The following is a 14739-nucleotide window of genomic DNA, read 5'->3' as shown; positions in this document are numbered from 1 at the left end:
GTCAATGCTGGATGACAACCACTTATTATTTTAACTGGAGGGAAGCTATTGGGGTTTTGCTAGTGACTTATTTTCCTGGTCGCTCCAAGGATTTTGTTTGTTTTATAATGACAGTTATTCTTCTCTAGTGTTTTCATTGTTCACACAATCCTAATCTTACCTTGTTTCCCCCAAAATATGTCCTCCACTGATGTACAGATAGTGGATAATTTCCCCTTTATAAAATAATTTCACTTTATAAAAATGACAGAGCAAAATTGTTATTAATCATTAAATAGTAATGGTATGTTTATCAATATACAAGGATACAAATGGAGATGCAAAATGCAAAATGCAACATCATAATTTATTTATTTATTTATTTATTGGATTTGTATGCCGCTCCTCTCCGTGGACTCGGGGCGGCTAACAACAGTGACAAAAACAGAATGTAAAAATCCAATACTAAAACAGCTAAAAACCCTTGTTATAAAACCAATCATACATACAAACAAACATACCATGCATAAATTGAAGAAGCCTAGGGGGAAAGATTATCATAGTTCCCCCATGCCTGACGGCAGAGGTGGGTTTTGAGAAGCTTACGAAAGGCAAGGAGGGTGGGGGCTATTCTAATCTCTGGGGGGAGTTGGTTCCAGAGGGCCGGGGCCGCCACAGAGAAGGCTCTTCCCCTGGGCCCTGCCAACCGACATTGTTTAGTTGATAGGACCCGGAGAAGGCCCACTGTGGGACCTAACTGGTCGCTGGGATTCGTGCAGCAGAAGGCAGTCCCTGAGATAATAATCATGGAACAATGACTGAAATGTTGCATAGTTCCCACAAGCCATTCTTTCCACATGCCCTGTTTGTTTCATGATGATGTAATTGTAGTATCAAGACCTTATATGAGGTGGTGGTGATGGCGTTGATGACAGCAAGATGAATACAGTAATTATTTTAAGAGCTATATTATTATAAAGCTTGCTTTTGACATATCGTGAATTTGCCTAAATTCATCTCATTCCTGTACAACTTTGTTCCGAAGAGTGTGACTACCTTTATTTGCTATATGATACATCAGAAGAAAATTACCTGCAGTAAAAGTCAAATTGTAGTTAACTATGTCAAAGTTCACATCTGCCTAATACTTTAAAGGTAGTTTTGAAATGTAAAATATGTTTTAGGTTTTATTTAACTGTGGAGTAAAAACATATGTTAGCTAAGTATGGATAGGGACTGAAGGAAAGCATTAACACCTACCTGACAGTAAAGTAAAATTGGAAATGGACTTTTAGTTTATCTAATGTTCTATCCTGCTGTGTAATTATTAGACTATAACAGTAAGATCAAATCAGCAAGAAAGAGCTTGTATAATATAAAAACAAAACAAAAGCTAGGAGTTCAAACAAAAAAATTAAATGGCAGTTAAAGGATTGCTTGATGCTTTGATCATAAGTCCAGGGCTTTTATAGCCTGATGACAAGGATTGGGTTTAACCTCATGTATATCTATATATAATTTGATGTAAAAGGTTTGATGTAAAAAAGAATGAAAGAAGCTGGGCATAGGACACGAATCCCAGCGACCAGTTAGGTCCCACAGAGTGGGCCTTCTCCGGGTCCCATCAACTAAACAATGTCGTTTGGCAGGGCCCAGGGGAAGAGCCTTCTCTATGGCGGCCCCGGCCCTCTGGAACCAACTCCCCCGGAGATTAGAATTGCCCCCACCCTCCTCGCCTTTCGTAAGCTCCTTAAAACCCACCTCTGCCGTCAGGCATGGGGGAACTGAGATACTCTTTCCCCCTAGGCCTTTACAATTTATGCATGGTATGTTTGCTTGTAGGTATGATTGGTTTTAAAATAAGGGTTTTTTAGTTGTTATAGTATTGGATTTACATGCTGTTTTTATTATTGTTGTTAGCCGCCTCGAGTCTACGGAGAGGGGCGGCATACAATTCTAATAAATAAAATAAAATAAATAAATAAATGTCTTATCTTATTTAAAACTGTTCAAATAGAATAAACCAGTGTTGGCGAACCTTTTTTTCTTCAGGTGCCTGAAAGAGCGTGGGTGCGCGCTATCGTGTATGTGCGACTGCCCACACCCATAATTCAATGCCTTGGGTGGGTGAAAACAGCTTCCCCCATCCATCAGAGGCCCTGTTTCCCAACTTCTGGTGGGCCCAGTAGGCTCGTGTTTCACCCTCCCCTGGCTCCAAAGGCTTCCCCGGAGACGGGGGGGAGGGTAAAAACGACCTCATTCCCCCAGAGCAGGGGTCCCCAAACTTGGCAACTTTAAGACTTGTGGACTCCAACTCCCAGAATTCTCCAGTCAGCTACACTGGCTGGAGAATTCTGGGAGTTGAAGTCCACAAGTCTTAAAGTTGCCAAGTTTGGGGACCTCTGCCCCAGAGGCTCTCTGGAAGCCAAAAATGCCCTCCCAGAGCCTCTGTGCGAGCCAAAAATCAGCTGGCTGGCACACACAAGCACATTGGAGCTGAGCTAGGGCAGTGGCTCACATGCCAGCAGATATGGCTCCGCGTACCACCTGTGGCACCTGTGCCATAGATTCGCCATCACTGGAATAACCTATTAAGCATTGTATCTTAACTCTTTAATTATAACAACTAGTTCGATATTTGGAACTAGGAGAATACTCAGCATTTAATCTCCCTTTAATGGCCCTTCAACACAAGGATGTAAGAGCCAGCTTAAAATAGTGGTTAATACATCCGGGTCCGCCTTCTGCCGCACGAATCCCAGCGACCGCTTAGGTCCCACAGAGTCGGTCTTCTTCAGGTCCCGTCAACTAAACAATGTCGTCTGGCGGGACCCAGGGGAAAAGCCTTCTCTGTGGCAGCCCCGCCCCTCTGGAACCAGCTCCCCCCGGAGATCAGAATTGCCCCTACCTCCTTGCCTTTCGTAAGCTCCTTAAAACCCACCTCTGTCGTCAGGCTTGGGGGAACTGAACTACCCTTTTCCCCCTAGGCCTATACAATTTATGCATGGTATGTTTGTGTGTATGTTTGGTTTTAATAAGGTTTTTAAAATTATTTTAAACATTAGATTTGTTACATGCTGTTTATTACTGTTGTTAGCTGCCCCTAGTCTACGAAGAGGGGTGGCATACAAATCTAATAAATGAATGAATGAATGAATGAATGAATGAATGAATGAATGAATGAATGAACCAGACTAGAAATCTGAAGATAGTGTGCTTTAACCCTTCCTAAGGCACAAAAATCACCTGCTTTTCTTGTTTGTTTAAAGACAGAAGTCTAAAAAAAGAAATATTTTGTTTTAAGAGATACTAGTGTGAGTTGTCTGTTCTCATTATGGTAATCCTAGCAATGATCCAAACATTGTTTCTGTTCTCTTTCCTAGCAAAACAAATAAATGAAAATCAACTTTAACCGTAAGAAATATATACTGATGAGGCTTCATCTGATAAAATTTGTGGATATCTAACAGGAGCACACTAAATAATCATAATAAAAACAATGTTTATGTATATTATCTTATTTGTTTTTACAGAGACCCCAGACTACTGTAGGTTGTTATAAGATTTGAACAAGTCTTGGAACTTCACTTATCATTAATTGATATAGTTGTATCCTACCTTTCCTTCTTCTAAGGATACTTAATACATACATGTTAAGAGTCATCTACAAAATAATCACATAAACAGTATATTGTAGGGCACAAACACAAACAGTGCAGCAAATAAAATAGAGGGGAATAAAATAGAAAACACTAAAAATTCAATGCAAACACTTAAGGATTCAGATTAGATTAGATTAGATTTATTGGATTTATATGCCGCCCCTCTTGGCAAACTCGGGGCGGCTCACAACAATAATAAAAACAGTACAGTACATAGTAACAAATTCAATGCCCACCAATCTAATTACAATTTTAAATTTAAAAAATCATAAAACAATCCCAATATATATTAAAAAACAGGCACACAGTCAATCAATCAAACGGCAATCAAACAGCAATCAATCAATCATTCAGTTTGATAGTTGAAGTACAAATATCTTTAAAAGAAGTTGGAGACTGAGGTTATGTGTTTTTTTCTTTGTGTGTGTGTGTGTGTGTATGTTAGGAATAACATTTGCAATTCTGTGATTTGTTTGTTAGGAAAAAAATGTTCACAAAGTTGTAAAATGTAGTTCTTAATATAGGAAATTGTGGAAGCTGTATTATTAGAAGTAATCATGGAATTCTTTAATACTAATAGAAAAGGTTTTTTTTAAAAAAAGTATTTGACAATTAAATTGATTTTTTTTCATTTATTTTTTTATTTGATATGATCAAGTTTCATTAAGTCAGGACTGATTCTTAGCTACCACATTTCCTCCAGGGGAATCTGTCCTTTGTTTAGTTGGTGTAAATTTCTAACAACATCCCTGAAACATTTACAACAAGTAAAGTTCTTTCTAGAGTAGTGACTGACATTTGGAAAGAGGAGAAGAAACAGGAAGCTTGTGCTTCCTCATTCTTCAAATTGCTTTCAGATTGTGTTTTTTCCTCTGAAACTTTCAGGGAGATATAAAATATTATGTAGAAACACTATACCAGCAATGCTCCATAGCAGTTAATAATACTGAAGCTGAATTGTTGGAAAGGATTTAGAATTTTTTTGGGTTTCACAATAAACACAAATACAACCGCACTGCCAAAAATTGAAACAGTCATCCACTTTTTCAAGTTTTTGCAAGAACCTGAAAAAATCATTCCATGGCTTTGGAGAGCTAAGTCATTTGACTCTTAAGACAATGGCAATATTTTTTAGATTGAAGTAGAAACCTCTACAAACATAACTGATTTAATTAAAGGTAAAGAGAAAATATTGTATATCTTCAAAGTTATTGTAGCTCTGGTTCATACATTTAATGATATTTTAGTTACACTAGATTACTCACTATTTTATTGATTAGTGATGTAAATGCAACCAAAGCATATTAATGACAGATTAGAGCAAACTGGTTACTAATTTGTCTGAAAAATAATGAACATAATTGGAATGATGTTAGAAAAGACAGATATTGGCCAGATTTTTGCCTATTATTTATTTAAAAAAATTTTTTTTTTTTACAAATGTGACATACAAGACAAAGGAAAAAAACATACATAAAAACATATATATATATATATACAACATTTGGGAAATGAAAGTTCCCCCCCCCTTTTTTTTTAGACATTGATCAGAGAATTACACTTCTTTTACATAATATTAATTTTTGAATGCTTTTATTTGACGTGTTGCTTTGCATAAATTTTTATTTATTTATTTCTTTTAGCCAATCATAAAATTTTGCCCATGTTTTATAGTACAGTGTTCCCTCGATTTTCGCGGGGGATGCGTTCCGAGACTGCCCGCGAAAGTCGAATTTCCGCGAAGTAGAGATGCGGAAGTAAATACACTATTTTTGGCTATGAACAGTATCACAAGCCTTCCCTTAGCACTTTAAACACCTAAATTGCAATTTCCCATTCCCTTAGCAACCATTTAGATTATTACTTACCCTGTTTATTTATTAAAGTTTATTTTAAAAAATATTTATTAAAGGCAAACAAAAGGTTGGCAATGACACATGATGTCATCGGGCGGGAAAAACCGTGGAATAGGGAAAAAACCCATGAAGTATTTTTTAATTAATATTTTTCAAAAACCGTGGTATAGACTGTTCGCGAAGTTTGAACCCGCAAATATCGAGGGAACACTGTAATCTGATTCTTCTTTTCCCTCTAATCTTTTGGATAGCCTGTCCATCTCCGCACAGTCTAGTATTTTTTTAATTATTAGGTTTTCTTCCGGTATTTTATCTGTTTTCCACTATTGGGCATATACTATTCTGGCAGCTGTTAGTATATGTATAACTAGGTATCTTACTTCTTTTTCTATTTTTTTAATTAAAAATACCCAATAAATATAATTCTGGGTTTTTTTCGATTTCTTCATTTGCTATTTCTTTTAACCAATTTGTTATTTTATTCTAAAACTTTTTTGCCTGTGTGCATGTCCACCATTGATGGTAGACTATTATTTATAATAAAAGATTCCTTTGAATCTTTCTGAATACCAGTATGGATATTCGTCCATCTAGAAATGATATGGACATAGTTTTTAGATTGTAGAATTTATTTGCATTCATGATTAAAATTTTCAGATTTGTTTGGTTAGTAAGATAATTTAAAGTTAAACCAAGAACAATTTGTATTATTTCTTTTCTATTAAACCCAATATATTTTAAAACTAAATATATATAAATATTTGCATTTCTCTTGTTTGTTTTCTTGTTTATTTGTTACATTTATTTGCCACCAATTTTTTTAGTCCATAAGATATCTCCACATACATCTCTGAAGTTTATTTTAAGGAGACACTGCATTAATCGTACTTTGACCTTGTTTTAGAATAATTCACAAGCCTGTATACAAATATTCAGCATACATCCCAGTGCTGTTTTTCACAAGGTCCGAGGTGATAATAGCTTAATTCTTGCTTCATTTTTTTCTGCTTTTGCTCTGGTAACTCTAGGCTGACCTTGTCTATAATCTGATGACCTGGTATTGCACTCAGCTATTTGGAAACTGTTCTTGCCATAGTTGACCCTGAGGGTGGTATCTGGAAGACCACTGATCCATTGACCCATGTCAAGAGTGGATTTAGAATCTGATACACTGGGCCTCTAACATCGTTAACCACTGGGGCCAATGCACAGAATGTGGTTTTCTGCTTATTAAATGGAAAGTAGTTTTCACTTGTTGGAAGAAAGACCAATTTTACACCATTTTACTTGCAATGAAATCATTTCCTAAAGCAGTTACAAATATTAAGTCTTTTCATTCATGAAGTGTTTGTTAAAAGAAATTGATAGAATTCCCCAAAGAATTAATTGCTTTCTTTAATCTGTTTTTGTAAACATTTTTATAATGTTTTATTATGGTAAACATTAATAACAGCGAATAAAATACATTTTCTACTTTGAGAAATATGTGAAACCGACAAAAATAATAACATTTATTATTTTTATTTTCTAGATTATGTTTGGTACGCTACAATGTAACTAGAAGAAAGATAGGCATATACTAGGGTACTGTTAGTATAATTGACAGCTATGATGAAATCTTCATATTGTACATTCTGTTCAACTGTTTGGATATTTAGTTTCAAATTGGCTAGCTTATTTTAACATTTTAACAGATCAAATTAATAATGCCCAGGTTTTTAAAAATCATTAGAAGAATTTCTTATGAGTATATAAAATGAAGAATATTACAAAGTTCAACATTATCGGGAATCTTAAGTATCTTCTAAAACAGTTTTATATCTATATTTTATAAAAGCTAATGCTAAATTTCTGTTAACTTGTAATAAAAAATGTAGCTCTTGCCCACAGCATAGGGACAATTATTTTCATTCAGATGTAAACATTTTTGCTCATATTTTTAAAAAAATGCAATTCAGCATTATGTTCGAACTTGGATAAAATCTATCCAGTCTTTAACTATGATTTTTAGTGTCAATTTTAATTTATGCATATAAAATTACTTCTGTCAGTAAGCCTAATTTACATGAATTACAGAGTATAATTTAAGAACAGTACCAAGTAGCAATCAAGAGAAAGCAATTAAATTTTTATATTTTTATAGGCTACATTATCAAAAAAAAAGGAATCTGCCTGCAAGGCTCTTTCATGTAAATCTAAAGATTAGTTAGTATTAAGACTTGTTGCACTTATTCATGAACAAAACAATATCACACAGGATAAAAGATAGTGTTACAATTTTAAAAAAATCTCTTCCTAGTGCTATTTTCTCATATCTGTACTGGACCTCCTGAAACAAATGTTGGTGGTGCAGTGAGTTGCAAGAGTAAATGTATTATAGAAAATAAAATACATACCCTGATTCCATTACCAGAATTTTGGGACACTAATATACTGTAAAATAGAGTTTATGAGGTGTAGCTCTTTAAGTGGTGTCATAAATGTCAAAATAACTTTTACATATGAGAACTTGGTTGGGGTAATTTCTTAAAATACATATTTATTTTATTTATTTAATTGGATTTGTATGCCGCCCCTCTCCGAGGACTCAGGGCGGCTCACAGCATATATAAAAAAAGAGCAGTAATATAATCCAGTTAGTACTACAATATTAAAAACAATTAGAAAGAGAAGATTAACCTAAAAAATTAACTTATTAACCGAAACATTCAGCAATCATACTTAAGGCATTCAGTGGTCAGGGTAAGATCCCAAGCCTGGCGGCAAAGATGAGTTTTTAAGCTCTTTCGGAAGGCAAGGAGGGAGGGGGAAGTGCGAATCTCCGGGGGGAGTTGATTCCAGAGGGCCGGGGCTCCCACAGAGAAGGCTCTTCCCCTAGGTCCTGCCAACCGACATTGTTTGGTCGATGGGACCCTAAGAAGGCCAACTCTGTGGAACCTCACCGGTTGCTGGGATTCGTGCGGCAGAAGGCGGTCTCGGAGATAATCTGGCCCTGTGCCATATAGGGCTTTATAGGTCATAACCAACACTTTGAATTGTGCCCGGAAACTGATAATATATTTTATTGAAATAGAAAAGAGCAATTCAAATAAGTTTACAAAGAATAAACCTCTAGTTACAATAAATCATAACTGAATGAAGTTGAATGAGCATAGAATAAATCTTCCACAAATTGAGAAAGAGCTTTTGGGTCCAAACCAATCAATTAGTTAATTGTTTCAGTTAATTATTTTTAAGCCCTTCTATCTATCTATCTATCTATCTATCTATCTATCTATCTGTCTATCTGTCTATCTGTCTATCTGTCTATCTGTCTATCTGTCTATCTGTCTATCTGTCTATCTGTCTATCTGTCTGTCTGTCTGTCTGTCTGTCTGTCTGTCTGTCTGTCTGTCTGTCTGTCTGTCTGTCTGTCTGTCTGTCTATCTATCTAATATTTTGTCTAACACTTTTTAAAAAAGTTATCCAGCATTTAAATATCTTTATGGCTAATATTGATAAGGAGTTTGCTTTAACAGAGGTTTGCTCATTCAAAATGCTTTAAAAAATAATCCAATACATTATCATTGCAGTAGCTAATTTTCCTAAAAATTGGTGCCACCATTAGTCTCCAGCTACTCTCTTAAGTAAGCAATACTTTATTGTTGTATGCATAACAGCAATGCATCTAATAAGGTATTCTATTGCCAAGTTGAGTATGTTACTCCATGCTGTTTACATAGACATAGCAAGCATAAGAGCAGGGGTGGGCTACTGCACGGATGGAGAGAAACGCAATGGGATAGCGAAAATGGAGCTCCACCACAGAGCACCCAATTTGCACTGAAAGATGTTGAAAGAAAATGTAGGGCATCCTGCATAAGCCACGTCCACAGTATGGTAGTAAATTTTTTGGTAGTCCTTCACTGCCTAAGCGTATATAATATCTTAAATTATTCAGGGAACATGAGCTGATCATTTAGACCCCTGGTTTTCAATGGGAGGGCATGTCCAATAGGGGGCAATTGTCCAATAGGGGGCAATTTTTAATGGGGGCAATTGGAACCTGGTTTAAACCCAGGTAATGGCTTTTTAGGCTTCCTCTGCATGAGTAGTTCACTTTTTAAATAATAAGAATTATACGTTACGGGGGGGAGGCCTCATGATTTTAGAGACACTTAGGTGGGGCATGGCCAAAAAAAGGCTGGGAATCCCTGATTTAGACACATTTTTCTGAATCTGATTTTGAAATTAGATGCAGAATATAATGCTACACATTTTACAAATATACTTTAGTGAGTATTTAATGTTTCTAAACATGACATTTCTTAAAAATGAAAGTTAAAAATATAAGTTTGAAATGTTACAGCTTCCATTGCTGTAAAGAATACTAAGATTTAGTGCTTTACTTTCAGATTAAACTATTTTTAGACATTTAAACATACCTACTATTCTTTCATTCAACATTTTAAATATTACATTTATCTACCACTATGAGCAAGTTTTCTACAATATTTAATACATGTAAATTGAAAATATTATTATATATACAAAATGAAAGTGCTTTCCATTGTATTCACTATCTCTTTTAAGTGAGTGACTTCTATGATAACCCAATTTATTATATGTCATTGGTTTTCATTTCCATATAGGAGCTTGTTCCTGAATTTTATTATCTACCTGAAATGTTTGTCAATTTCAATAATTACAATCTTGGAGTGATGGATGATGGAACAGTGGTGTCTGATGTTGAACTTCCACCATGGGCCAAAACCCCAGAAGAATTTGTTCGCATAAATAGACTGGTAAGATAAAAATCAACAATTAATTGTGTTAAGTTATGAGCTTTCTAAAAAATATGTCATTTTAACCGTATAAAGCTGGAATGTACGTAGCTTGGAATGAAAACAGCTATTTGGGGAGACTGGAAATCGCTACGGTTTTAGATTTATTTTTAATTTAAATGTTGGTGCTAATTTTTAATCATATCACTTAAATGGTAAAATATGTTAACAGCATTCCCAGAGCTTTTGTTAATGATGAATGTAGTTAGCTTACTAGTACTCTTTCTAATATTTTTCAATTCAACATTTAGATTATTTATGATACCTCTCTTAGCTTCTCAGAATTTAGCTATCATTAAAATTATTTAAGTCTCATAAATAATTCTATTCTACTCTAGTAGAATAGTGAAAGTTACTATATAGATACATGCAAATATATTTTTAAGAAAACCACACTAATGTAAATATGGAAAAGAGTAAAAACAAATGAATTCCAGAAATAGGTGGTATGAAAGAACTCTTTTTTTCTACTTTTGAGAGTCATTTATTTTATTTTATTTATTTATTTATTTTGTCCAATACACAATGAGGGTTTTAGTGGGTATACAAATCCAATAAATAAATAAATAAATAAATATATCTATATACACATAGTAAAATACATGATGAAGGTTATAGAGGAAATACTCATAGTAATATATATCTAAGAAATAATAGAAAAGAAGATATAGGAATAGAATATATCAATGAAAGAATAGAAGAAGAGATATAGGAATAGAAGAAAGGTATAGGAGATATAGGAGAGCAATAGGACAGGGGACGGAAGGCACTCTAGTGCACTTGTACTCGCCCCTTACTGACCTCTTAGGAATCTGGATAGGTCAACCGTAGATAATCTAAGGGTAAAGTGTTGGGGGTTTGGGGATGACACTATGGAGTCCGGTAATGAGTTCCACGCTTCGACAACTCGGTTACTGAAGTCATATTTTTTACAGTCAAGTTTGGAGCGGTTAATATTAAGTTTAAATCTGTTTTGTGCTCTTGTGTTGCTGTGGTTGAAGCTGAAATAGTCGCCGTTTCTTTCTCTCTCTTTTTTTTGGCAAGGTACTATGCTTATGTATTCATTGGAAGAATATAATGTGAGCTGAAAATTTCTCATCCAAATCTTTAAAATATGCTTTCAAGGCAGCTTAGTTGATTAGAAGGGGAGTCCATTTCAAGACTGAAATGGTTGGATTTGTGTAAAACTCTTCCTTCCATTCACCCATTAGTATTCTGAGGAAAATATGTGCTATCAGAATGTAGTAATTCGACACTAGAGTTTAACACCACGTTCTGGTATCTGAGAGGTTTCAGAAGTGCATATGGGATAATATTTCCTATTTTTCTTCTTCAGGACAAAGAGACTCATAAATAGATTTGTTCCCAGTGGGGAATAAGGGTCCACCAAGAAAGGGGATTGAAATTAGGAATATAGCAACATGTGAGAGTGCTTCTTTCTTGCATATACAACACTTGCATATTATTGAGAAGCATTACTTGGGCTGTTGTATGGATGCTTTGGGGGTTCAGGGTGGGGCATTTGTTTGTGATAGTTATGTGTGTTGGGCCTGGTCTTTAGGCCTTATGTGAATTTTGTTGCCTGGGTGTACTGTGTATATACATAAAATGACAATAATGAAGTATTTACTTATTAAAGTATTAACTACACAGTTTCTGACTTGTATGGATCCTGGAGTGCTTTATTTTGTTCACTTTTACACTACTGTTATATGTTGGCCAATGATAGAGCCGGAGTGGCACAACAGGTAGAGTGCTGTACTGCAGGCCACTGAAGCTGACTGTAAATCTGTGGGTCAGCGGTTCAAATCTCATCACTGGCTCAAGGTTGACTCATCCTTCCATCCTCCCAAGGTGGGTAAAATGAGGACCCAGATTGTGGGGGCAATATGTTGGCTCTGTTAAAAAGTGCTATTGCTAACATGTTGTGAGCTGGCCTGAGTCTAAGGAGAAGGGAAGCATAAATTAAATTATTATTATTGTTGTTGTTGTTATTATTATTATTATTATTATTATTATTATTAATAGTAGTAGTATCTATTTAGGGAAGCAATCCTCAGAAACCAATTATGCATAGTTTTTCTCTGTAAGTACATAATGAATTTCCCATAATTCACTATATAAATATTTCAAAAATATTGTGTTCCAATGTAAGAGTGATATTCAGGCATTTTACTGAAGCAAAGCAGATCTGTATTTAATCACTACCTAGACAACATCTATATGTAACTCCACAATACAGGAAAAAGCTAGATATTGATAGTAACAGTACATTTATGGCGTACAATTTAGCTTGGATTTTTTTCTGCTATGTATACCAATTATTATTAACAAGGTGACAACAGTACATCTGTATAGTAGGCATTTTTCAAGTGACATCCTGAAAATATAGTCCAAATAATTACATATTCATTTGTTTAATTTTAATATTATATAAATAGATAGTTGTCTGATTATAAAAAATGTAAATAAGGGAAATATCTTTCCTTTAAAAAAAAAGGAATATTTTGACCAAAACGCATTCACTACTAGGCCTGTTTCAAAAATAGAATGCTTCTATATTTATCGTTGCAATTAATGAGATAATTATAAATTATTATAGTCCTTTTAAGTGGTAATTTTGTAGGGTACAACGGGCAATTTCCCTCCTTTCAATACACAGTTCAGATTTTTCTGCAGTGATTGGAAATGCATGCTGCTTTGATCTGTGACCTTTTTGTGGTGCTAATCGGGTTCCTGATATCATTATACCTTGCTCATTAATCATATTTTCCTCCATCTCATCAGCCAACTAAACAGCCCAAGCCTCTGTTTCAGTCCTGTGCTTGGCAGGCTTCTGCTTTTCCGGATTATTACACTGTGATACTTTGGCTTCTCATAACCAGACGCACATCAAGCTGTGTACTACAATTAAAGTCAGATGGTCCTTATGGTGAATGGGGAAATAGTGTTGCAGCTGTCTGTCTCTTATTGGAGTAGTCCAGCAAGAGAAACAGATGATATATAGAGCAGTATATAATAACAAATTGTATTGTGCTATGGCAACATGGGGATATATAAAGCTAATTGTTAATCATTGTTATTTTAATTTGACTGTTAAGATAATGTAGCGTTAGATATGATTTTATTAAAATCCATTCATTTTGTCTGTTTTCAAATAAGGATGAAAGGGAAAAAGATACGTAATTCTCTTTAAATATGATATAAAATAATATAGAAACATAAGAGAGAAATCTGAAAGCTGGGCAACAGAAATACTATCCAGTTTTAAAGTAGAAGAATATCTACTTTATAGGACATTAATTAAATACCTGTAGAACAAAAATGTTCAGTTAGTATTTGAAAGTATTGACAAATGAAGGTTAAGAATTTCCATAGATTCTGGAAGGGTATCAACCGTGGATCTGAAATAGTTTATATTCCTATTTCTAAAACAAGTTTATATTCATCTGCCTATCCAATGAGTGTCACCCTGTCTTCAGGTCTCAATTTAGAAACATAGAAACATAGAAGTCTGACGGCAGAAAAAGACCTCATGGTCCATCTAGTCTGCCCTTATACTATTTTCTGCATTTTATCTTAGGATGGATATATGTTCATCCCAGGCATGTTTACATTCAGTTACTGTGGATTTACCAACCACGTCTGCTGGAAGTGTGTTCCAAGGATCTACTACTCTTTCAGTAAAATAATATTTTCTCACGTTGCTTTTGATCTTTCCCCCAACTAACTTCAGATTGTGTCCCCTTGTTCTTGTGTTCACATTCCTATTAAAAACACTTCCCTCCTGGACCTTATTTAACCCTTTAACATATTTAAATGTTTCGATCATGTCTCCCCTTTCCCTTCTGTGCTCCAGACTATACAGATTGAGTTCATTAAGTCTTTCCTGATACGTTTTATGCTTAAGACCGTCCACCATTCTTGTAGCCTGTCTTTGGACCCGTTCAATTTTGTCCATATCTTTTTGTAGGTGAAGTCTCCAGAACTGAACACAGTATTCCAAATGTGGTCTACCAGCGCTCTATATAGCGGGATCATAATCTCCCTCTTCCTGCTTGTTATAGAATAGAATAGAATTTTATTGGCCAAGTGTGATTGGACACACAAGGAATTTGTCTTGGTGCATATGCTTTCAACCTTATACCTCTAGCTTTGCAGCCAAGCATCCTACTTGCGTGAGAATGTCTTCTGATAGGACCTCAAAGTGTGCTATTTCATATAGAGATGTATAATGTAGGCATATTTATTTCAAACTATTAGCATTTTATATAATATAATATAATTGCAGTCTTTTGTTTTTCAGTGTTTTCACTGGTGACATGACAGTGTGAGATCTTTTCTTTTCTTTTTTTCTTTTTCCAGGCTATTGCTGTTGATAGATATTAGTTGTGTGGAGCTGTTCTTTGCCCGTCAAAA

General features: G+C 34.9%; 1 protein-coding gene across 6 annotated transcripts in view; it reads left to right on the top strand.

Moving 5' to 3' along the window:
- The window catches only part of LRBA (LPS responsive beige-like anchor protein), a 453900-nt gene that overhangs the window by 345006 nt on the left and 94155 nt on the right, over nucleotides 1-14739 (top strand). For all 6 annotated transcript variants that reach the window (XM_070757811.1, XM_070757810.1, XM_070757809.1 and 3 more), the window contains one exon: nucleotides 10129-10281. In XM_070757811.1, coding sequence (XP_070613912.1) covers nucleotides 10129-10281 — 153 coding nt within the window. The remainder of the gene's footprint in view (nucleotides 1-10128; nucleotides 10282-14739) is intronic.

Source organism: Erythrolamprus reginae, chromosome 7, assembly GCF_031021105.1.
Source record: "Erythrolamprus reginae isolate rEryReg1 chromosome 7, rEryReg1.hap1, whole genome shotgun sequence".
Classification (NCBI taxonomy): Eukaryota; Metazoa; Chordata; class Lepidosauria; order Squamata; family Dipsadidae; genus Erythrolamprus; species Erythrolamprus reginae.
The sequence above is the reverse complement of the archived record's forward strand: the minus strand, read 5'-3'. Positions and strand labels throughout refer to the sequence as shown.